The sequence below is a fragment of the Pezoporus wallicus genome, unplaced genomic scaffold (assembly GCF_028554395.1).
Source record: "Pezoporus wallicus isolate ANWC-B61680 ecotype Strahan unplaced genomic scaffold, APGP_CSIRO_Pwel_v1 scaffold_11491, whole genome shotgun sequence".
Classification (NCBI taxonomy): Eukaryota; Metazoa; Chordata; class Aves; order Psittaciformes; family Psittacidae; genus Pezoporus; species Pezoporus wallicus.
This window is the reverse complement of record NW_026642649.1, coordinates 597,382-619,386: the sequence shown is the minus strand read 5'-3', so window position 1 is coordinate 619,386 and position 22,005 is coordinate 597,382. Positions and strand designations below refer to the sequence as shown.

At 47.2% G+C, this 22,005-nt stretch overlaps 1 protein-coding gene across 2 annotated transcripts in view; it reads left to right on the top strand.

Moving 5' to 3' along the window:
* ELMO1 (engulfment and cell motility 1) overlaps nucleotides 1-22,005 on the top strand; it is a 222,404-nt gene that overhangs the window by 9,237 nt on the left and 191,162 nt on the right. Inside the window, exons 2-4 of one of the 2 annotated variants that reach the window (XM_057431309.1) lie at nucleotides 34-74; nucleotides 1,166-1,238; nucleotides 14,390-14,440. In XM_057431309.1, coding sequence (XP_057287292.1) covers nucleotides 34-74; nucleotides 1,166-1,238; nucleotides 14,390-14,440 — 165 coding nt within the window. The remainder of the gene's footprint in view (nucleotides 1-33; nucleotides 75-1,165; nucleotides 1,239-14,389; nucleotides 14,441-22,005) is intronic. The other variant, XM_057431311.1, reaches the window with a different exon arrangement.

The following is a 22,005-nucleotide window of genomic DNA, read 5'->3' as shown; positions in this document are numbered from 1 at the left end:
AGTTTTTTTTCTTTCTTTTTTTGTCTTAACCAGAAAAAGCCACTGTCCTCAATAATAAAAGAAGTCTGCGATGGGTAAGTTCTGCCTTACACTATTCCACTTTAGTATCTCCTGGTTGGTTTAACAGCTCAAAGTCTGGATATGCCTAGTCATTAGCTCCTTAAACCTTGTAGCTGTTTTATCTTCAGACCTTGAATTTGCCATGCATTTCAGATCAATTACATGCCAGATGAGCATGTAAAAAAGCAGCTCCATCATGTGGATGACTCATTTAGACTGTTGCCTTTCTGCACAGAGGTGCATTTTACCCACTCACGTGAACACCTGTGGTCCCTGCAGTTCATGGGCTAAGGAACTAAAGCACTGATGACTGTGGCTTTGATTTTCAAGCATGGGGTCTAGTGGCTACTGCAAACTGGTCCAGTTGATGTGGCTGCTCACACGACACCGAAAGGTTAATCACAAGTCCTGCAGTAGGAGCTGACAATTGGCTAAGAGAATTATCTTGCTTTAGTTCTACTGTGTTAAGCTTTGGGGATAAAAATGCTGTTCTAAGCAAGTGCTGCCCCCCAGGAGAGGCTGGTTAATATTCATCCAATTGCCGCTGAGTTAGGTGGTATTTTATGCGCAGTGTAATATATCAGCTTAACACTACATGCATTGGGTGTCGTATAAACTAGCACAAAATCTTGGTGCTGTAAATTACTTTTGTATCTCTTAGTGATTTAATGATCTTGCTTACTGCAAGCAAAAATTATCCTTGCTGGTTTTTATAGATCTGGAATGAATATCAGATCATTATCAGCTTATTTTTGGAGCACTGAAGTGTCACTGTAGAGACAAAGTAGTTTCTCTTCCCCTTCCCCCTTCTTCCCCTTTCCCTTCTTCCTTGGAAGGAAGGTATTTGTTATGGAATTTCTTTCTCAACCATGGCCAAGTTTAGGGCTTTGTTTCAGGTATGCAAAGGGAAAAATGTATAGGATGTATTTGTACTGCAGTTTTCCTTTCGTAAGCATGCTTTTATCTTAAACTTTGGGACTATGGAAAAGTATGAGAAGCACATGGGAATGACCTGCGTGTGTGTGTTTGTAGTACAGTTATCTAAAGGGTGCTTCCCCAGTATTAAGTTTTCATTTTGTAATTAATGTATTTTCATCTTTCTAAGGTGGTCTCTTGCAAATCATGATCAGTTTGCGCTGCAGCATGCTGATAGTTCCAATTTCTACATCACAGAGAAGGTAGGTAAATCGTTCCATGCAATCTCGCATAGCCTATTAAAATGTTTGCCACAATAACTTACTCTAAATTAAAATGTATAAAAATACAGAGTGTTGTCCCTAATGCGATGATACTGAGAAGGTAGGGACTGGGAGACCTGCTTTAATGGGTTGGCACTGATTTCTTCTGTTTGGAAAGGCAATTTAAGTTTGAACATGCCAAGGCCTTCACACCTGAGTGTGAGGCTTCAGCACTGAGCCCTTCAGCTTTGGTATTTGTGCATGTTTAGTGTTCTGCTGGCAAGGGGAGTGCAGGAAACTGAAATCTGTGAACGTGAAGGGTTCTTTGCACTCTGAGGAGACCTCAGGGCCAGGTGGAATGGGGCTTGGAGCCACCTGCTCTAGTGGAAGGTGTCCCTGCCTGTGGCAGGGGGTCGGAACCGGATGAGCTGTAAGGTCCCTTCCAACCCAAACCAGTCTGGGATTCTATGGCCTTCAGTGCACATCACCTCCCTCTTTGGCTGATCAGGTAGATAAGTTCTAGTCACTGTGTAGTATTTGCTGCTCCTTCCTGCTTGCTCTCTTAATCCTTTTCCAGTTCTGTATGTGACATTGGCTTGTGTTTTTGGTCCCCAGATAGTGAGTTAATATGTGATTCATGGGGTGATGCAATGACTTCAGCAGAGAGTAGGGAAATGGCTGTAGCTGTAATAAAAATGGAATGTCTAGTCTAAACGGGACATGCTCGTCTGGATGACACCAAGGAGCACTCTCATTCCTAGCATTACTGAGAGAACTGCTGAAATTAGGAAAGAAAAAATGTATTTCTTTGGAGGAGTGTGCTCAGGGGTGCTCCTGAGGTACAATTCCTAAGCAGTGGGAAAAGAGCGCAGTTCAAAACCTGCTGAAGTCAGTGTGCAGATTCCCTACCCTCAGATTTTGAACTAACTAGATCTGAGCTCAGCTGCATGGATGCGCATGCTTCTTGCTGACCTTGTTACCAGTGTAGTTTGGCTTACTCTGGAGCAGAAGAGTCCTTTGGTTTTGTTTTGCATGGTAGCGTTCTTGAGGATCTGAACAGCTAAATGCAGCTGAGACATGAACTAACTTTTTTTCTCTTGCTGTGATTCTTGCCCTCACCCAGGAAATAAAGGGAACTTAGGCACAGTTAAGCCTTCGGAAAGACTAAATTTAGCAAGACAGCTCATAACATAGTGCTGCTTTTATTTGTCTTAGCAGGCCAGTTTGAGCTTTCCATTTAAGTGTTTGTCACCCCAGGCAACCTCCTCAATGGGGTACAGTTTGGTTTGGGATCTCCCTTCTCCCTCCTGTGTTTTTTCCTCCCTTCAAGTTCCAATTGACAGGCTCTTCAAAGGCCCCCCAGGGAAAGCTGTTGAAGTGATTGCTGTGTTTTGTTTCCACCCAAACGAAATAGCAAGACTGCTTTGCAAATTGCCCTCAGTCTGACACAAGGTTTCCCAGTGAGCCAGACGCAGCCGAACTTGCCCGTTGGCATTTAAACTCTGGCTGTACAGTGGGTGTTTCCAAAAAGCCAGGATTCAGAGGGCGCCGGGGCTTCTCGAAGGAGTTTGTCCCGATGGAATTGGAGGAATCTCCACATTTGGTGGGCAGGGTCCTGCAGCTTTGGAGAAGAGGAATGTTTCCTCCTGCACATGGAAAGAAGTGTGATGGTTTTTGCCTGCCCTTAACTTCCAATGAGGGTGGAAAATGGTCCTCAAGAACTCCTCGGGTTGTGCTGCGGAGAGGACTTTGTTTATTCCCTGCTGAAAATACGCAGAGTGTCTGAGTCACATAAATAAGAGAGAAGAGCTCTAAATGCCACCAGTATTACTCAGATGTCTGCCACTCTTATTAGATATTGTTCACTATTTGTCACTGCTTATTGGATGGCGGCTATGAAGAGAGGCTTATATAGGGTGAACCCTGCCGCATTCTTTCCCTCGTTTGTGTGCGGTAGGATTTTGCTTTCTGAATTAAGACATGACAGACACCAGTCATGAGGACAAACACATGCACCTCAATGAAGGTACAGCACCAACTGTTAAAGCCCGCGTTCCTTTAATCGGTCTCTTACTAGGACCATAAGCAGAGCTCCTTTTTCAAGCGACAGCTTCTAATGAATTTGAGCAAGCTGCTCTAGTGGAAGGTGCCCCTGCCCATGGCAGGGGGTTGGAAGCGGAGGATCTCTAAGGTCCCTTGCAACCCAAACCAGTCTGGGAGTCTGTGAACTATTTGTCACTGTTCTCAGAGAATGATTCTGCATCTGTACAGATGCGGAGCACGTGATGTATAGGTCATGTTCCTGCAGAGCCTGGGGGCTGCTGGCTTGTGGCCTTCCAGGTAGAGATGCATTTGGAAGTATCATAGAATGCCAGCCTGGTTTGTATTGAAGGGACTTTAAAGCTCATCCAGCTCCAACCGGGACCCCTTCCACTGGAGCAGCTTGCTCCAAGCCCCTGTGTCCAACCTGCCCTTGAACACTGCCAGGGATGGGGCAGCCACAGCTTCTCTGGGCACCCTGTGCCAGCGCCTCAGCACCCTCCCAGGGAAGATCATTCTGGTGTCATGTTTAAAGTCAGCAGAAAGAAAAGCAGTAAATGAAGAAACTTTGAAGGAAAATGTTACAAATGTGGGACTGTCAACACATGGCTCACTATTATATTTTTGGGTTCGGGTGGCAAACAGCGCATCTGTGTTTTGGTTGTCGTGTGCGGAACTCTTTATCTTCCGTAGCTGACCTATATTTCCTGATTAACCGCACAGAAATGCAAACAACGCCCAAGCAGTCCTGTGGGGTTTTTTCCTGCTGTAGGGTTTTTTTCTCTCTCCTGGCTGTATCATTTGGAAAAGTGCCTCTCGAGGAGCAGCAGTGACTGCTTCAGACGGGGTAAGGGCGGTCTGTCAATGAATCTGGAGTCAGCGAGGGTTCCTGCCACGGACAGGGCTTATCGCAGGAGATGCAGTTAGGAGTGCTTCCTCTGGGCTGCTCGTTTGGCTCTGTCTGTGCCCGTGAAAGTGCCCTGGAAGTCGATAGTTACGTGTTCGAGTTGTGGGAATATAAAATGGAGAAATAATATAACAGGCTATGTGAACAAGGAAACAAAGCGGGCGTAGTGCTAAGGTCAAGCCTGGGTTTTGGTCACGGTGTATTTGGGGTTTCATGCATTCATAGGTGCGTTTGTTTAAAAGGCCTTACTTAGCGTGGAGAGGCGTTTCTTTGGTACATCAGGCACCTAAGAGCCTGACTTCTGGTTCAGCATCTTGTTGTTTTAGGTACTATGTAATAGTATAACACTAATTTGTAATACTATAATACTATGTAAGACTATAATACGATGTAATAGAGAACTTAAAGGGTCCCTCTTGCTTCAGTCTGTCCAGCTTGTACTTGCATAGATGCTTGTGTACGTCAGGTGTAATAACTCAGGAACACTGTAGCCTGGATGAGCTCGGGTTTGGAATGGGGCAATGGCTTTAACCTGCCAGAGGAGAGATTGAGATGAGCTCTTAGGCAGAAGCTCTTCCCTGTGAGGGTGCTGAGAGGGGTTGGAACTGGGTGAGCTTTAAGGTCCCTTCCAACCCAACCCGGTCTGAAATAGCATGAAAACGGCTGTGTAATTCTGTGTACAGTGTGTGCTCCCGAGCTGAAAACCACAGCTTGGATAGATACCGGCTGTGAGTGGCTCATACAGCACATGGGTGGCTATGCCCAGTCCCTTATCCCTGCAGACAAGGTCTGGCTCCTTTAGAGCTGCCCACGCTGGGCTCTGGGTGTGGGAGGAATCACTGTTAGCTCACACTTGGGTCTCTAAAACCAGAATGATTGTGAAGGAGCTGGGTCCTTCCCGCTGCTCACGTTATAGTGAGCCCTCAGAAATGTTTGTTTGGGGTGGTGTTCGTTTCTGTCTGCGTGTGCTTGTTTCTCTGTGTCGCATCTGAAGGTCGGCTGACCCCCAGCGCTCATCAACAAGGGGTCCTTGCAGGAGTATAGGGCTGGGAAGAACAAGTATTCGCAGAATCATAGAATAGAATCAGGCTGGCTTTACTGCTGGAGGCTGAGTGTGGCAGCTCTTAACTCTGCACCTGGGCAGCCATCGGGAGTAAAAGGCTTTGCGAGCCAGCTCCGAGCTGTGCTCAGCCTGCGGGGCTCATACCGGTGCCGTTTTTCATGTTACCTGTTAAAAGCAAGGACATCTCATTCACCTGTGTATTGGCTGCAGCCGTTTTTGTTCCCTCACAGTTCCATTGTGTTCTGTTTCATACATTTGATGTCTCCAAAGACTCTGTGGATTTTTTTTCCTTCCTTTTTTCCAACTCCCACATTTCCCTTTCATTCTTCTGTGCCTATTGCATGAAGTGGAGGGCAGCAGACACCGAGCGTTCCCTCCATTCACTCCGAGAGCCTTTTAGTTCTCTTTTGCAGAGGGACCTGCCCCTGCTTCACTTCCAGCGTCACTGCTCAGCTCTTTGCTGTGTTTGCAGATGGGACATCCTTCTACTCCCCCCCACTTCCCCAGGCTGGGAGCCTGGGTAGGCTCCTGGTGCTTGTCCTTTCTCAAAGGTGCTTTTGCTTGTGACCTATTTTGCTGAATACAGCCTGTAATTGTATATTCATGTGAAATTCCACCGTGCCGTGCCGTTGCAGGCTGCCTGTGTGGGAGTGTATGCAAATGACAGGACAAGAAATGAGCCACTGGTAGGGTTGGGGGGTTTTGGGCATGGTTTTCTTTCACCCTTTTAGTGCTCATCTATTTCCAGTGATTAGCTGAACGTCAGTGAGCTGGAAGTAAAACATCCTTATTCACTGAAGGACCTGGTACTTTGTAAGCAGCTGAGAATGCGAAGTAGCATGAAGGCTGGGAGCTGGAGAAGTGTGTTCAGTGATCTGCTCCTCTCTGTTGGCATTTTGCATTGCTCTTGGTAAGACATTTGTCAGTAATGCTGCATAAATGGCAGATTTCAGTCCAGAGTTCACCTGGACCAGACCGTGCCCGACTTTCCCTTTTCTCAGCCACTCATGGGACATGTGGTATTTCCCTCATATGCATAAACTTCAGGTTTGGAGTATATGAATCTGCACAGAGCTGCAGAAATTCCTAACCTGGAGCCAGAGCAGCCGTGCCCCTGCCCGCTCTGTGGATGCTGGTGGCACTGCCCTGTGGACTCCAGTAAAAACCAGCGGACCCTGGTGTATGAACAGAAGTAAAACTTGAATATCTGCACATGAAGTCACAGAACCCAGCCTGGTTTGTATTGGCAGGGACCTCAAAGCTCCTCCAGCTCCAACCCCTGCCATGGGCAGGGACCCCTTCCACCGGAGCAGCTTGCTCCAAGCCCCTGTGTCCAACCTGCCCTTGAACACTGCCAGGGATGGGGAAGCCACAGCTTCTCTGGGCACCCTGTGCCAGCGCCTCAGCACCCTCACAGGGAAGAGCTTCTGCCTAAGAGCTCATCTCAGTCTCCCCTCCGGCAGTTTACATCCACTTCCAATCCTGCTTTGTTGGGGCTGATTTCAGTGGTCATCCTTCTCTTGGTAAATCAGTCCTAGGTTTTAGGACTCATTTTGTAGGACTTTAGGTTTATGTTAAACTTCCCAAAGAAGGTAATTGTGCCCTGTCAACCTCTTACACTGTCTGGCCGCAGCACGAGCAGCTCAATTCTTGTGGTTTGTCTCATTTTGCAATACTTGGTGTGACAATATCTTCTATTTGGCTCCTCAGTTCTGCATCAGAGCTGATGAGATGCAGCAGGTGCTGGTTCTACAAAGCTGTGTAGGTGCTCATTTTCCCAAAGTCAGTTTGCGAGTAATCAGCAGGGAGGGAAGGCTCTGATAAGGTTTGTCTTTCTGTTTCAGCACTTGAAGGTAAGTACTCTATAGCCCAGGCACAGTGTGACCAGCTTCAGCTGATAGCACACAGTTCCCTGTAAGCTCTGCCTGAACAGAAAAATGCTCTTTAAATCATCTTCCTGCTTAAGGAGCGGCCAGTTCAGATGGGTGCTTTTACAAGGTGTGGTGAGCAGACGTAGCTCGCTGCTAAAAGGCAGTGCTGGTTTCTTCTCCCCTTCCCCAAGAGATCTGCCATTTCTGCTGGCTACAGGGTACTTGGTGGACAGCTTTTGGAGGTGGTGGCAAGGGGGGATCACTTTGTGCAGTTTTCCTGCAGAGAAGGAAGAAGTTAAGGAAGGGTGGGAAGAGGAGTGAAACTTCGCTGGTTTTACCAGCTGCAAGCTGTTATGACCTTCAGCTGCTTGGGGAGCTTGCTTAGGCTGATGTGGAATGAACCCACTGGGACATTTCGGCTGTAGTTGGAGATGGAGAAGGGGTGTTTTGCCTGTGGTCCCTCTGTGCCTGAGAGGAAGGGCATAGGCAAGGGAGTAGGATGTGCACGTTAGAGAAGCACAAGCATCTTCAGGCTTCCCCTTTAACAAGTCTTAGTGTGGTTCCAAACGTGGTACTTGCAAAATGAGCTGCTTTCCTGCTTATGCTATAGTGCTTATTCCTGTCTTTTACCTTACTAACTGGCCAGAACCCAAGATGATAACATTTTCAATTGGTTTAGTTCCCTGGCTGGCTCATCAGCTAGGTCCACAACTGTTTATGCCACATAAAACCAATAGTAGGAATGAGCAAGAGACTGAAACACAAGACTACCTTTATGGTCTCAAGCTGTGCTTTGATTTGGCCAAAGTCCCTGTGAGCCACAGCCTTGGCTTGGGTCTTCCGCTGTTTCTCTTAGTAGCAGCATCTTCTTAAGGAGCTGCAGACTCCTCAGTGGTGCTGCAGGTGAATGTGTAGGGTGAACTGCATCGGAGAACTGACTTCAGTTTGCCAGTCCTTGTTGTTTTGTGTGTGTGTGTCCGTACCAGTTCCCTGTTCTGATTTCCCCACATGATCTCACCAACAGTAGCAGGAGCCCAGCTAAGGCTGTCATTTCCTCGTGTTTATTCTGCAGGGTGCAGCTCTTCTGTTCTGACTTATCAGAGGATGAAGGGGCTGCATGTTACCTGCCCACCCCTTCCGTGTTACTGGTACAAGTGCCTGTGTGCTTGCTTGAACTGGGGAGCTGATCCCAGTTAAAAATAGCTTGTGTGTGACTTCCTTGAATGTGTCATGTGGATGTCTGCCCACTGTGTAATGCCACTGCTGCTCTGCAGGGCAAGCGGTACCCGGTAACGTTGTCCTTGTAGCTTGCTCCACTGGAAGATGAGGAAATCATGCTCAATAGGGATGTTTTCTTTGGATGTGGTCTAAGTGGCACTCAAGTTGGTATTACTGTGGGTTGCTGGAGTAAAAAGAGTTGGGTTTTCTTTTACTCCTCCATTGCTTCATTCTCTTTGCTTTACTAGCATCCCAGTTACTAGTGCCAGAAAGTAAGCACAAGTCATGGGTCTGACTAAAGAAAACCCCGGTTTTGGTGGGTTTTTTCCCCTCCATTTTGTGAATGAATGGGAGAAGAAGTGGTAACTTCTTTAAGGTCAGGTGGTTGTGCTGCTGCAATTTGGTAGATCCAATGCAAGGAAAGTATTGGGAGCCCCCATGCAGAACTGTGCCTCCTGTGGGCTGTAGAGTTGCACTGGATTGGGTATACCACTGGTGTAACTTGGTTTATTTACTAGCTTCTGTAACCCTTGAGTAAAGGTAGATAAACAGCATGAGGAAAATGTCCTCTTTTTAGAGACTTAAGCCAAGTTACCAACACTTGATTTTGTAAGCATCAAATTCTAAGGTGAAAGACCAGGAGACATTCACCCTGTTGCCAGCAGCTTCCCAGAAAAGGAATTTTATCACAAGATTTATTGCCTCAGTGTTTCTTCTGAACCAGCACAGCCCCGTCATGCCAAGCAGTGCGGTGTTGATAATTACCGGTAGCTCTTAGCTCTCAGCTTATTAAAGTGTTTTGGTGACTAAAAAGGGACTTTAATTTCCTCCCAAGTCAGCAGAACGTTGTAACCAGCCTCGGGGTCCGTTTCCAGCTGTAATAGTAGCAAATGTCATTCAGAAGTGTGGCTTCATGCTTCCACATGCGTTCACATTCGTTGTACTACAGGTGTTGGAGCCTACATCTACACTTAGTCCATATAATATGCTATATAAAGGCCATTAAATTCTTTCATCTCTTCTTGAACCTGCTCATGCTGCCTGTTTTCACTGCCTGTCGTGACAGCAAGTTCAAGCTCCTGCAGAATGAGGAGGTATATTCTTCATCTGCTTTAAACTGGTCCCTTACTGCTCTCATCAGCTACCCCTTAGTTCTCGTCCTGGAGGGTTTGGTAACAGCAGTTCTGCATTCAGCTCAATGTGCTCCATTCACTCCTGTGGCTTTGTCCCCCCAAACTGAGGAGACATTGCCTGGTGAGGGAGCTCTCAATCACGGTGAGCCTTTCACCTGCCTTTCTCTGCGTTTTCCCTGACTCAGGTGTGTCCTCCTTAAGAGGTGAAGGTCAGAACTGCGCAGTGCCCCATGTGAAGTTCTTGTGTTGTGGCAAGAGCAGTGTCCTCTGCCTAGTTCACAGTACGCTTCCGATGATGCCTAGTGTGTATTGGCTGCGGTAGCACATTGAATCAGTGCATCAAGGGAGGTCTGCCAGCAGGGATCTTTCTGCTCTTTCCTCAGTTGATGACTTAGGAATGAGCCCTCTTATCTGTCACGTTGTCCTTATTTACTGCTTGCCCAGACTCATCCGTGTGAAACTGTTCCGGGGTTGCTAACTTAGTGTATTCCATAGCTCTGGTTTTTTGTGTTGTGTCAGTTTGGAGGAAGCTGTAATAAAATAATAGCATGGAAACAAGGATCTATTCCTTAGCAGTGTAAACATGTGAAGCATTTTACACTGGCTGGCTGTTGCTCTGTAGCCTAGTTAGAGGAGTCTGAAGGAAGCTGTATGGTCAAGGTTAAAGAACAGTGCTGAGTGAGCTATAACCATGGGAACCAATGCTTCTGGGTCTTCCTCAAATATGTTAAGAAAACATTCCATTCTGACCAGTTACAGTGAGTGGAATCTGGAGGCATTTTGCTGGGTATAACAGATCATTAAAGCGATAAGACAGGCGCATTGCAAAGTAAACCTTACTTTTGCTTGGTAAGTTTTCCAAAGCATCTCTCCAGCAGGGCTCTGAGTAAATGGCTTGACTGTTTTGATAGTATATTTTTAAAGCAGATTCACATGCCTTCATCCCTCTGCATGGTTTAGAGGACCCTGTTAATGCTCGAGGCCTGCTTTTTAGGTGGAGGTCCATGCAAGCCTCCTGCATGTGTTTTGGGCAAAGCAGCCTGTGGCATGGTAAAGGCAGAACCTTGAGAAGGAGCAGGATGTGGTGGTAGATAACGTAGGTTTATGTTTGTCCAGCTCCACCAGCTGGAAGTCAGCGGGCCCTAAAGCATGGACACAAGGTGAACTGTCCAGGTGTCTTCTTCATGCTGTGTTTTGTTGCTGCTGTGTTTTCATGGTAGCACTTGTCTGCCTGGTTGAAAACCTGGCTTGGACAGTGTCGTGCAGCAGTGTGATGCTTGGAAATGCTGCCTACTCAATGAGAATAAAACCATCTTGTGAGCGTGGAGACTCTTGCTAGATATAATATTGCAGATGGGACTTATTTGCATCCATACTGTAACTGCTGCGTTAGTCCTAGGTGACACATAACAAGTCTGTTTTCTTGTTACGGAGGGCTTTGGGGGCATCCTGGATAGCGCTGTTTCACTAGTTCCCTCACTGCCCAGGAATAAGCTTTCCTAATAGGGATCAACAGTACCTACAAACCTGATGTACACTTGTGAAACAGATCAGGAGTGTCTTGGCAGAGGTTTGGTTGGTGTTTGCCTTGTTCTTGTGTCCCCCCGTAGGCGGTGGTGAGCCCTGCCCTGGGTGACAGTGGGGCTCGTGAGTACAATTGCCAAAGCCAGGCTGCTGTAATGATGTTCTGTTCTCCGGGAAGAGAAATCCACAGGATGCTGTCCCTAATAGTGAGCAGATTAACTGTGTGTAAACGTTGCCACTGAAAGTAACTGGCATGACAACTGCCGCATCGCACAGTTAAGGTAGGAAATCCTCTTGGCTTAACTGCGGGCTTCCACGCTGTTTCGTGGTCGGTCCTTAAGTTATTATTTAGAATGGAGAAACAAAATTGGGTTTTTTTGTTGGGGAAGAACAGTCTCTTTTCAAGGGCTGTGTGAGAGACTTGGAGCTTTGAATACTGCAGGCACGGGCAGTCTTCCTTGAGCCTTTGTCTGCCTCAGGAGTTGACAATGGGCTCTCCCCCTGTCTGGTAGCAGTGGTTGTGCGCAGAGCATAGGGCAGACCCAGGCACTCTGCCCCGGGCCAGGCGTGACGAAAGCTCTGTGGGCTTTTCGTGTTGTGGGCTCTGCCAAGCATCGCAGCTTTGAGGCTGAGGCCTTTGGTGTTGCAGACTCAGCTTGATAAATAAACAGACCCCAAATAAAACTTCGAGCAAGGCTTTTATATACTCCTTTATGTACGTACATAGTATGTATGTGTTCTTTTTCCTCTGCTATTTTACGTGTGACATGCTATGTTCTATAGAACCTGCTGACATACGGTCACTCTGGAGAGTAGTACTTCTCGTGTTTCTCCATATGTGGCATCTGAACTTCAGCGGGGTTATGGGCTTCCCTTTTTCCTCTTGTTCTGAAATTCCTTTACAGAGGAATATGGAGAAATAGTGTAGTTTTAAGAAGATATTTTCACTTACTTGATTAGTTTTAGATTCAATCCATGCAACCCCTAAGTGTTCTTATTTAATGAGACATCTGCTTTTTGACCTGCGTGCATGGCACCGTAGAGCATTATCAGGTTAAGCCCAGCTTTTCATGGATTGGGGTTTGAGCTTGTGGGAGAACCCCTGTAACTGAGCAAACTGCAGAGCATGGCTTCAGCCCTGAGCACCTATGAAATAATGCAGTGGGGGCTGCGGCTGATGCCTCGCTGCTACCGAAAAGGGAGATGCCGTGTGGAAAGGGAGCAGCATTCACACAATCCCAGCTTGGTTTGGGTTGAAGGGACGTTAAAGCGCCTCCAGCTCCAACCCCTGCCACAGGCAGGGACCCCTTCCACTAGAGCAGCTTGCTCCAAGCCCCTGTGTCCGACCTGGCCTTGAACACTGCCAGGGATGGGGCAGCCACAGCTTCTCTGGGCACCCTGTGCCAGCGCCTCAGCACCCTCACAGGGAAGAGCTTCTGCATAAGAGCTCAGCTCAGTCTCCCCTCGGGCAGGTTAAAGCCATTCCCCTTGGCCTGTCCCTACATCCCTTGTCCCAAGCCCCTCTCCAGGTTTCCTGCAGCCCCTTCAGGCACTGGAGCTGCTCTCAGGTCTCCCCTTCAGGAGCCTTCTCTTCTCCAGGCTGACCCAGCCCAGCTGGGATTTGTGTCCTTCAAAGTGAAGCTGTCAGCACCCTGTGCCTATGTGTGCCCGCACGTACTCTGGACCAACGCAGCTGAGGGCCAGTGGCTTAATCTAAGCTGTTGATGGAGGTAGATTTAGCCTATGCTGACTGTCTGCCCTAAAGCAATTCCTTCAGTTCCACAAGCCGAGGAGGTGGTCACAGCGCAAACCACCACGAGTGTCTGCCAAGTGAGTTTGTTTCAACGCTGACTTAGGTTCAACCACACAAATGCACCAGTGCCGCTTCAGTCGAATTCCTTGGACATGCCCATGGCAGGGCGGGTGGAACTGGGTGATCCTAAGGTCCTTTCCAACCCTGACTGTTCTGTGGTGGAACACTGCTGGGTCCGATGCTGTTTCAATGCCAGAGCAGAGCATCTGGCACGTTGTTAGTGCTGTGGGAGGTACCCCGGTATTTAGGTGCTCAGCCTCTTTTGCCCTGCTCCTGAGTAGAGCCTGGCTGGCCCCTGTGGGGCTCTTGTGGCAGGAGGAGGCTGCTGAGGGCTGGGATGTGTTGGCTGCAGGTGTGTGCACAGACACAGTCAAAACCCTTCCCCTCTGTACCCCCTGTGCTGTCTGGCGCTTCAAGTATTTCAGTTCCAGTGAGGAAGGCTTTGTGGGTGGACAGGGATCGTGTATGTAGCTACAGCCAATCCCAAGGGCGGCTTGGGTACCGAAAAAGAGACTGTGTACCGGGGTTTCATTTTGGAGCTGCTTGACCTGGTTTTTCAGGTGAGGTTTATCTGGTTTTTAGCATTTGGGCTTTGGAATGCAAAAATGAAATGAATTTGGGAAAAACTGCCTGAGGAGAAACGCACCTTCCTTTTCTTCTTGGCCAAACACCAGCCTGCAGAGCGCCTGCAACGCGAGCTTCAGAACAGGATTATCTCTTCTCTCTCAACCTGGTGGGGATTGCTTCAGTTCCTGTGAAAAAATGAGGTTATTTTGCCCACGAGCAAGCTATGGAACCGTAGATGAAGTTGCAAATGTGCATTGTGTACAGGACCTGTTAGTGCTGGGTTCTCTTGACCCATGGGGAACAGGAGCAGCTTGTCGGAAGAGGGACAGGCTCCTCTATGCTTACCACAGGAGATGGTGCCCATGGGCATTGACCACAAAGCTGTGAGGACACTGACAGGCCTGCACCAGGGCAGTGTTTCCATCTACCCATAGCTTCAGTTTAATTGAGCTTAACCAGAGGAGAATGTGTAATGCCAGCGGGGTAAGGAGAATGACTCGGGGCGTGTTTGAACTTCCCTTACCACTGACAGCGACGCTTTGTTAGCTTTGAGGGAGCATGCAGAGTCGTGGTGGCAGGGCTTGGTGGGCTGGTTCCAGTGGTTTGAGTCAGCACGTTGTTGTTACAGGGACGGGGGAGCCAGCGGGATGGGTTTTAAATCCTGCAGATGGTTAATGACAGGTTTCACAAGCTCAGGAACTCCATAACTATGTAGGGCAAGACCAGAGCCAGATGCTGTGGATGGGGGATTTCAAAGAGATGTTTGGGAGTTGCCAGTGGAAGCTGAACTTTGAGAAGCATGAAGTCATCCTGGAGAGGGTTCGCGTTTGTTAAAACCCACATGGGCAGCCACCATTTCGTGGGGCTGATGTTAGTGGGAAAGATGCTGACTCGTGTTGGCTCACATGCAGACAGGGGAAAGCACTGCTGCTGAGTTAGTGTGGCGTTGTCTCCAGGCATGTTTCTTCTTTTTATGCGAGTTTCAAATAAAACCTTTTGGCTTTTTCTCTTTCAGAATCGTAATGAGATAAAAAATGGAGCGATCCTTCGATTAACGACATCTCCAGTGAGTTACCGCTCTGTTCCGTTCTCTCTCTTCAAAGTGAAGGTTTGGTTTGTAGATCGTTGTGAAGTGATGTATGTGTTTTCAAGCTTTAGCCACGCTGTATCCCACAATCCCTCTGCAAAGGAGGGTGATGGTGTGGTCACAAGATGACTGTTTTGTTCGCTGAGCTATGGGGACAGGGGTGGTATCTCTGAGAGACATTTGGTGATAGGGTTGGCACAACTGTGTGATTCTTGTCTCTCGCTTCTCTTCCCCTTCTGGGAGCAGCTTTCATGTCCCAAGATCCCACTGCTACCCTCCTGGCACTGCAGCATCATTGAAGTTGCTCCTTTACAGCCCCAGAGCTCAGAGCCAGGAGAAGGAGCTGGGAGTTGAATCACTGCTGGGTAGCTTAGGTCAGGGCTTTCCTGCTCTCTGTGTTTCTATTGAGTGAGCAGCAACTGGGATGTTGAGATGTTACTGGTTTATTTCTGTTTCCAGCACCACCTCCTTGCCAGCTCCTCAGAATGCATGGCACAGTTGCTGTTTCCCTGCTGAGTTGAGCAGGACTGTTGCCACATGCTGAAAGTCACTGTAGGTCCCTGAAGATCGGGCAGCAGCAATCCCGTTTCCTTGCTGACAACTGTAGTGTGCCATTAAAATGGTTTACCTCTTCATTTCTGCCAGATCCAAAGCATTCTTATGGCCAAACTCTGCCACCCTCTCCTGCAGCTCATTTGAAACAGGCCAGACAGAGCTGTGCTGGTGTAACCTGTGCCTCTGTTGAACCTTTATGAGAGTAGGGTTGGTTACTGCCATGAAATGGGAAAACTTCTGGATAGAAGCCACTCAGAGGTTATAGGTATGTTGGTGAATGCATCACTTGTCAGTGAGTAGGGCCTAGGCTCAAAGTAAAGACACCGAGCAGTGTGTGCTGTTACTAACTTCCCAAGTTCTCCAAGCAACATGTGCGTTTCCATACCTCTCCAGGCTGCTGAACCCGATGATGGCTTACATTGGGCTTAGGAGATGACTGAATTTGCACACGGTTTTGTATAAAGGTGGGAATTGAAGAAGCCAGTATGGAAACTTACGTGCACTGCTAATGTACAGGAGTGCGGCTTCTTAACGGAAAGCTCTTCTAAGCAGCAGCCATCTGGGAAGAGACATTTGTGTTATCCTTCATCATCCTCTTCAGTGGTCATTCTGTGCAGACCTTTACAGTCATGGGAATAAATGACAGTTTAAGTCTATGCCTGTGTCAAAGTCTCTGTTACTCCGTATGTCCCCAGAAGAGCCTTGTACGTGGGGAAACCACATGCTGGTGAAGTAAACCCCCTGGAGTGGAATTTCCTCGGAAGGAGCCAGCCCCAGCGCCAGCTCATCCTAACCTTTGGGACTTCTGAAGAACAAATATCCCCTCCGCTGAGAAAGGGCTGTCTAATGCCCAGGCTTGGGATCTCAGGAAATCAAAACAACATCTGTGGTTCATCAGGAACCAATGTGGTCCAAATGCACAGCGTCATCCTTTTGTGTAACCGCAGCATGGAGTGACAGCACGAGATGACTCATGGAATCCTTCCCTGTCCCAAAAGCCACAGTCAGTTGCACCACGCAGAACTGCAGAGACGCTGTGCTGTGACTGATGTGTGGCAATGGCTGTCCTATGGCTGTCCGTCCTCAGGTTCACTTGTGCAACTGGAAGCGTCACCTGCAAACACGGAAGACAGATTTTGGGTTCATAGGACTTTCTGCTGCTACTTATGGGTGGGAGGAAGGGGCTCTGCATAAGACTCTCTTCTGCTTGTTGTGTTCAGTGATGTGCCTTAGGGGTCAGTCAGCCAAGGCAGGGGTCCCTCGGGTACTGAGCTATTACTTGTTCTCTACCAACTTATGGCCTGCAGTTGTAAGTGACTCAGCCGTCCTGCTGTAAGACAGAAGGCCAGTCTGCTTTCTAATCTTCAGTGTTGATATTTATCCCTGAACCAGTGCTTATCCTGATGTTTTTAAGAAGTTTTTCCCTGAATCAGAGAAGTGGCTTGGAAAGAAGCTTCAAAGGACGAGATTGGGGTTTGTCAGATTAGAGAGTATTTGTGTTCTTTAAATAGACATCAAATGAAGTTCTGCATGTTCCCACCCCACAACAGGATCTTTGCTTTGAAGGTACTGTTGAAGTGGTCATCATAGAGATAGCTAAAATAGATAGATTACAGGCTTCCAAGCTGTGGTTTTTAGACTGGTGACCCGCACAGTGCTTGTTGGTTACCCTGGAAAGCTCACAGGCCATCTGTTTCCATTTTTCCTCTGAAATCCTGTATGAGAGCACCAGTAGTTGGAGGAGATAATGTGCAGAACAGACTCCTGCAAAACGGGGAAGATGCTGTCCTAGCTGCTCAAGCTGGGTTTTCTCACCCTGTTGGAAATATTAAGATTCTGAAATTCCCTTTCCCCATTTTTTTTTCTCTATCCTACATCAATAGAAATGTGAAACAATCTTCCCCCAGAAAAGGAAAATCGTACCAAAAATGCTTTTTGAAGAGGTGGAGGAGTTAGAAACGAAGGAGAGGAAGCTTGAGAGAAACGAAGAGGAGCCTTATAGAGATTAAGCAGGGTCTGGGATGCCTCCGTGTAGTTCCAGAGAGGCCTGAGCTGCCTGCTTCCTGCCTATTGTGGGCAAAACAAATCTGTCCTGAACTTCACAAGCCTTTGGGGGGAACTTTCTTTCCTTGAAGAGCTGGGAGGGGTTGTTCTGACCACTTCTGAAGCTGCATGACCTTCACATGCTTTCCTAGTGCTGAATTTTCATGCAGTTTATACGATGACAGCCAGACGTCTGGCTAACCCCATTCGTGGTTGCATGTCTGAGTCATTGAAAGTTGGGTGAGAAGGATCTGTTTGAGTTCTGTTGTCATTGGCCTCAAATTGTGTATCCCATACCCAGAGCGGGTGCTATTAAAGAATAAAAGGAGGGAGGGAGGGAGCAAAGGTAGTTTTATCTTGAAGTAGTAACCCAGCATTTTGGGGTTGGCTTTTCTAAGATTAGGTTCTGAAATGGAACTTTCCAAATGAAATTTTAAATACTTTCTCTCCTTTTTTTAAATCTCAGTTTTAACTGAGTTTGTGTGCCTATAGGGACCTTTGTCATTGTTAACGTTGCAAGGGCAAAACTGCATTTACAGGGAGCTGCTCGGTCTGTTCTGAACGCTGCCTTCAGAGATGCGCTGCGTGGCTACTTTAAGCTTCTTTGAGTTTAAACTCTGCCGACGGCAGTGGTTGGGCCTGGTGGGGATTTGAAGTGCCTCTTTGTTCCAGGAGCTCTGTTTGGAAGTTGGTGTGATTCTCTGAAAGGCTGTTTTTTTCTAAACAATGCTATTTTTTCCTCCCTCAACCACTCGCCACACAGCCGCTCTGTTTCCTAGGTAACTTGGGTACAGATTGAATTCCTCTCATATTATCCTTGCTCCTGTATCATCTTTCTTATTTATTTTTAACCTCACCTATCATCTTTCCTAGCAATTCTTTGCGCTCTTGTGTGTGTTTGTAGTTTTTCCATGACTGGTTTACCCCCTTTGTCCGTTTGCATTTCTAAAGGGACTCATCAGAAGTTTCTTACGCAACATTTCTTTGTATTTGAACATACGTGACAGCTGAGATGCCAGATTGCTATTGTCTGCTTTGTGATACCTGAATTCCAGTGGGTGGTGGGTAGGTGGATAAATAAATAAGCTGTAATTGTTCCCAAGTATGAGACTGCTCCGAAAGGACGGTTGTGTCCTGCAGTGCAGCAACTTTTGGCGTGTGCAATGGCAGGGTTTCTTCATCGGATCCTGTAAATCCTTGTTCAAGTAACTAATCATTTTGAAAGGATGCTAAAATACTGGGAAATGCAATGGAAAGAGCTGTGCTCTTTGTTAAGATTGTTACATATCTATTTTAATTCCGTGCTTTTCAAACAGAACTGATCATTTCAGTTAGCTTCTTGGGCACTTATAAAGCATGCCTTGCTCCTGAACTATAAACCTTGAAGGCTAAGTCATAGGCAGCCTTTTCTGCTGGAATATTTATGATGCCCGATCATTTGCTTTTATCACATGCTTTTCTTTGGTCCCCCTGATTGGAGATTGGTTGAGTTCTTAAACCTTGAAGTTTGTAGGCAACCATTAGCCTTTGTAGCCTGAGCAGTCATGTAGATAGGGGTGTTCAATAATAGTCATCGTAGGGTTATCCTGATTTACAGATGTGACCAACATGGGGTTTTAGTTATATGGGATCTACACAGACAAGGAAATTTAAAGGGGGGGTTTAACCTATTTCTACTCTGTGTAAAAGTTTGGGGATTTGGTCTATAATCTTTGATCTGCAGTTGCTTTAATGTGTGCCCAACGTAGTAAATGTTGGCACATGTGTCTTAATGTTCTTTGTGTTCAGTAAATGCATAAATATTTGAAGGTCTAGCTTATGATTGTGGTTGTGTTTCTCATGTAATGGTGAATTAGTTGTTACTGAACCAGGAACACAGGCCATGGGAGTCAGTGGGCCATGACAGGTAACTTTTATATTTGTCTGCTCACAGTACAAGAGAGAGATTTGGGACGTGGAGTTGTTGCCTTTCTTTTTATAGATAAAGGTTTAATCTCATGTTTTCAGGTTTCCAGAGGCATAGTTTGAATAGTAAGCAAAAAAGGATTGTTTCCAATGTGGCAGGAGGAAAAATTGCTTCTCAAACAGTCATACATGGCTACTGATTGCGTAACTTATTTTAGGCATATTTACATAATACATACAGCTATGCATGTGTAAGGCTTTTGTCATTGGATTAGTATGCAACTCTAGATGTGACCATTTCCCTGTTTCTCCATTCCTGCCTCCTTAACTGTGTACAATGGTTGTGTAGGACTGCCCTGTGCATTGCTTTTGTACGGAGCTTTAGGTGTAGAACCTGTGCTTGAGCATTAATGTGCAAATGTTAACAATTAATGTCTTTACTAATTAAAATGGAATCTCCTTGCTTACCTGGCATCCGATGCTAGCCAGCCTTGGAGGGCCTGCTGAATCTGATTTGCCTATGTTTTTGGCACACAGGTGCTCCTCCTTTGCTTTCTGATGTATATGCAGCTGTAGGTGAAGTGGCAATAACAAGGCAAAGGCAGCAGTTTAAGCCACCGTGGTGTTCCAGCACTGAGTGATTTAAATTAAATCACCAAAACGGTTAGTGCAGAACTGTATTTGATAGTCACTGAGGGTCTGTGTGCCTTTTCTAGCAGCATGGTGGACAATGTGGCTAACTTACCCCAGGGAAGACCAAAATACTGGGGTTCTGCTTCTTGTGAAGGGTAAAGAAGAAAACGGATTACATAATGGCAAACGAGCAGTTTAACTCAGTGCTCCGAATTCCTGCCATAGCACGTTAATGTTTGACAGTGCTTGCACTGGGATTCTGTGTCCTCCCTCCTGTCCTTGCTCGCTGCATTTGTATTCCGTACAGAAACCCTGTGTATGTCTAGGTAATAAGTTGCTTTCAAAGTTTGCACAAAGTATTCGGTGGCAAAGAAATGAGAATTTGATCAGTCAGGTCCCTTGTTAGGCTGATCCTGGGATTCCTCACCTCCAGATGCCTATTTGAGCAAGTCGCATCTTGGGTTTAGGTTATTAGCTTTCTTTTTAAGCTGACAGTCTCATCAAGCTGCTCCTTTTAAGCGTGGCTGCTCCCTAAGGGCAACCTTTGTGGAGTGCCTGGTTTAAAGACCAGGCGTGCAGCTTGTGCCTCTCGACAGCCTTTTGAAATGCTGGGGCTTCCACAGCGCACGTTGTACAAGCTTCCTGTCCTCCCTTTCTGAACAGGAGAGCAGTTGAAAGATGGCTATCTTTCATTTGCTCCAGCGGCCGTGTTTCTGTTAATTCCCGCAGAACGGCTCTCAGTGGGGCAGGCTTTATATATTCATTTGTTCTTACCTGACTTATGTCTCAGGGAGAGCAGGGAGCCGGCAGCGAGCTCTGCTGCTGCTCTAATGAGCTGTGCTCGCCGCCCCTCCGCTGCTGGCTTGTAAATCATTCAGAGAGCTCCCTGGTAAGCACTCGGAGCGTATTTCATCTGGGTTTCATTTTTTAACGCAGTCCTAAGTGAGCCGTGCGTTCCGTAAGCACATATGAGTGCTATGGCAACGAGGGCTGGGAGGCTTCTGAGGACTGCATGGTGTTCACTGAAGCAATATTTTCACCCGTCAGGCGCTTGTGATGACAACAGCCAGCGTTACCGGTGTTCGCGTTTCCAGTGAGACACTACCCTGCTGAGACAAATACTTGCTTGCCCCTTTAATCAAGACCTGTTCTGCTGTTGTCAGTTCTTTGCTCTTCCGATAGCAGAAGGAGCAAGGTTTGTTGGATGCAAGAGAAGTACAGCTGTGTAGAAACTTGGCTGATGGGGCAATAGCACTGGCACAGTTAGAGGAAGCCTATGATGTTAGTAAGCTCTCTTATATGTGCTTAAAACAGGGCTGAACCACTTTTGTATCGGAGGGACGTTGCTTCATAGATTTTTGTGCTCTGCAGAGGGGACCAAGCCGTCTCTGATCCAAGATTGTGTTTTGGTTTTAGTGTGGAGAATTTCAAAGCCCTCACTGACTTCAGGGGAAAGAGGATTAACTGTTGATGGATAGGCTGGTCCGCCTCATGCTGCTGCTGTGCAGTGCAGTGAGCGGTTACTGCACATCCCTGTTCCCAGTTTTGGTTAGAGGCAGGGTTAGCTCTTTCCATGGTTGGTATTAATTCACGTGTCCTGGGGGTCTAACTGGGACGGCAGCAGCCCCAGCTGTTTGTGCTGAGGGCAGGAATCTCTCCTCAAGAAGAAGGGTGAACTTGACCACTAATAATGGGTTGTTAAGGTGTATGAAGATGAGGCATTGCTTACACAGCAGTTGCAGATGTGGTGTGAAGGTGTTCAGAGGAGGATCTTCTGGCTCCATTTACATGTTCCTTCTTGGTCGCTACCGTGCTACACAGGCAATTGCAGTCCCCGTCTGTATGGCCGCAGCTCTACTGCCCACATTTTGCCCTTGCAGGCTTGGTGAGCAGCACTGGGATTGCTGCTCAGTCACATGGAACTAGGTGTCTTGTTCACTTCATTCTCACTGAGCCCAGGAGCTTTCTAAGGACCCACTAGAGGAATGGCATCCTTCAGTGGGCAGACAGTGGAGGTGGTAACTTCCCAGAAGGTGGAAGAAGTCATGAAGAAGGCTCATTAAGATCTAAGGAGCTTAAGTTTGAATCCGAGCAACCATTTCCAAGGTCAGGGGCATGCAGGTGCCGTGGTGGTACTGAATATTCTCCCAACGTATTTGTTTTCAGAGGTGGGCAGGAATTCACGTGTTGCTTGTGTTCTGAGAGGGAGTCACGTTTGGAGGATGCTTTGCATCTCTGAGTCTTCCCGAGTTGTTACAACGGAGCCTGGAGTAGAAACAGCTCTGTGAAGGAGGTTGTTTGGAGAAGTAGGAGTTGGCTGTTGAGCTTCTGGTTTAGGTGATAATAGTGGTTGCTCTAATTTACTTTCTGGTAGGTGATTATACAAGAATACTCCACAAAGCTCCTGT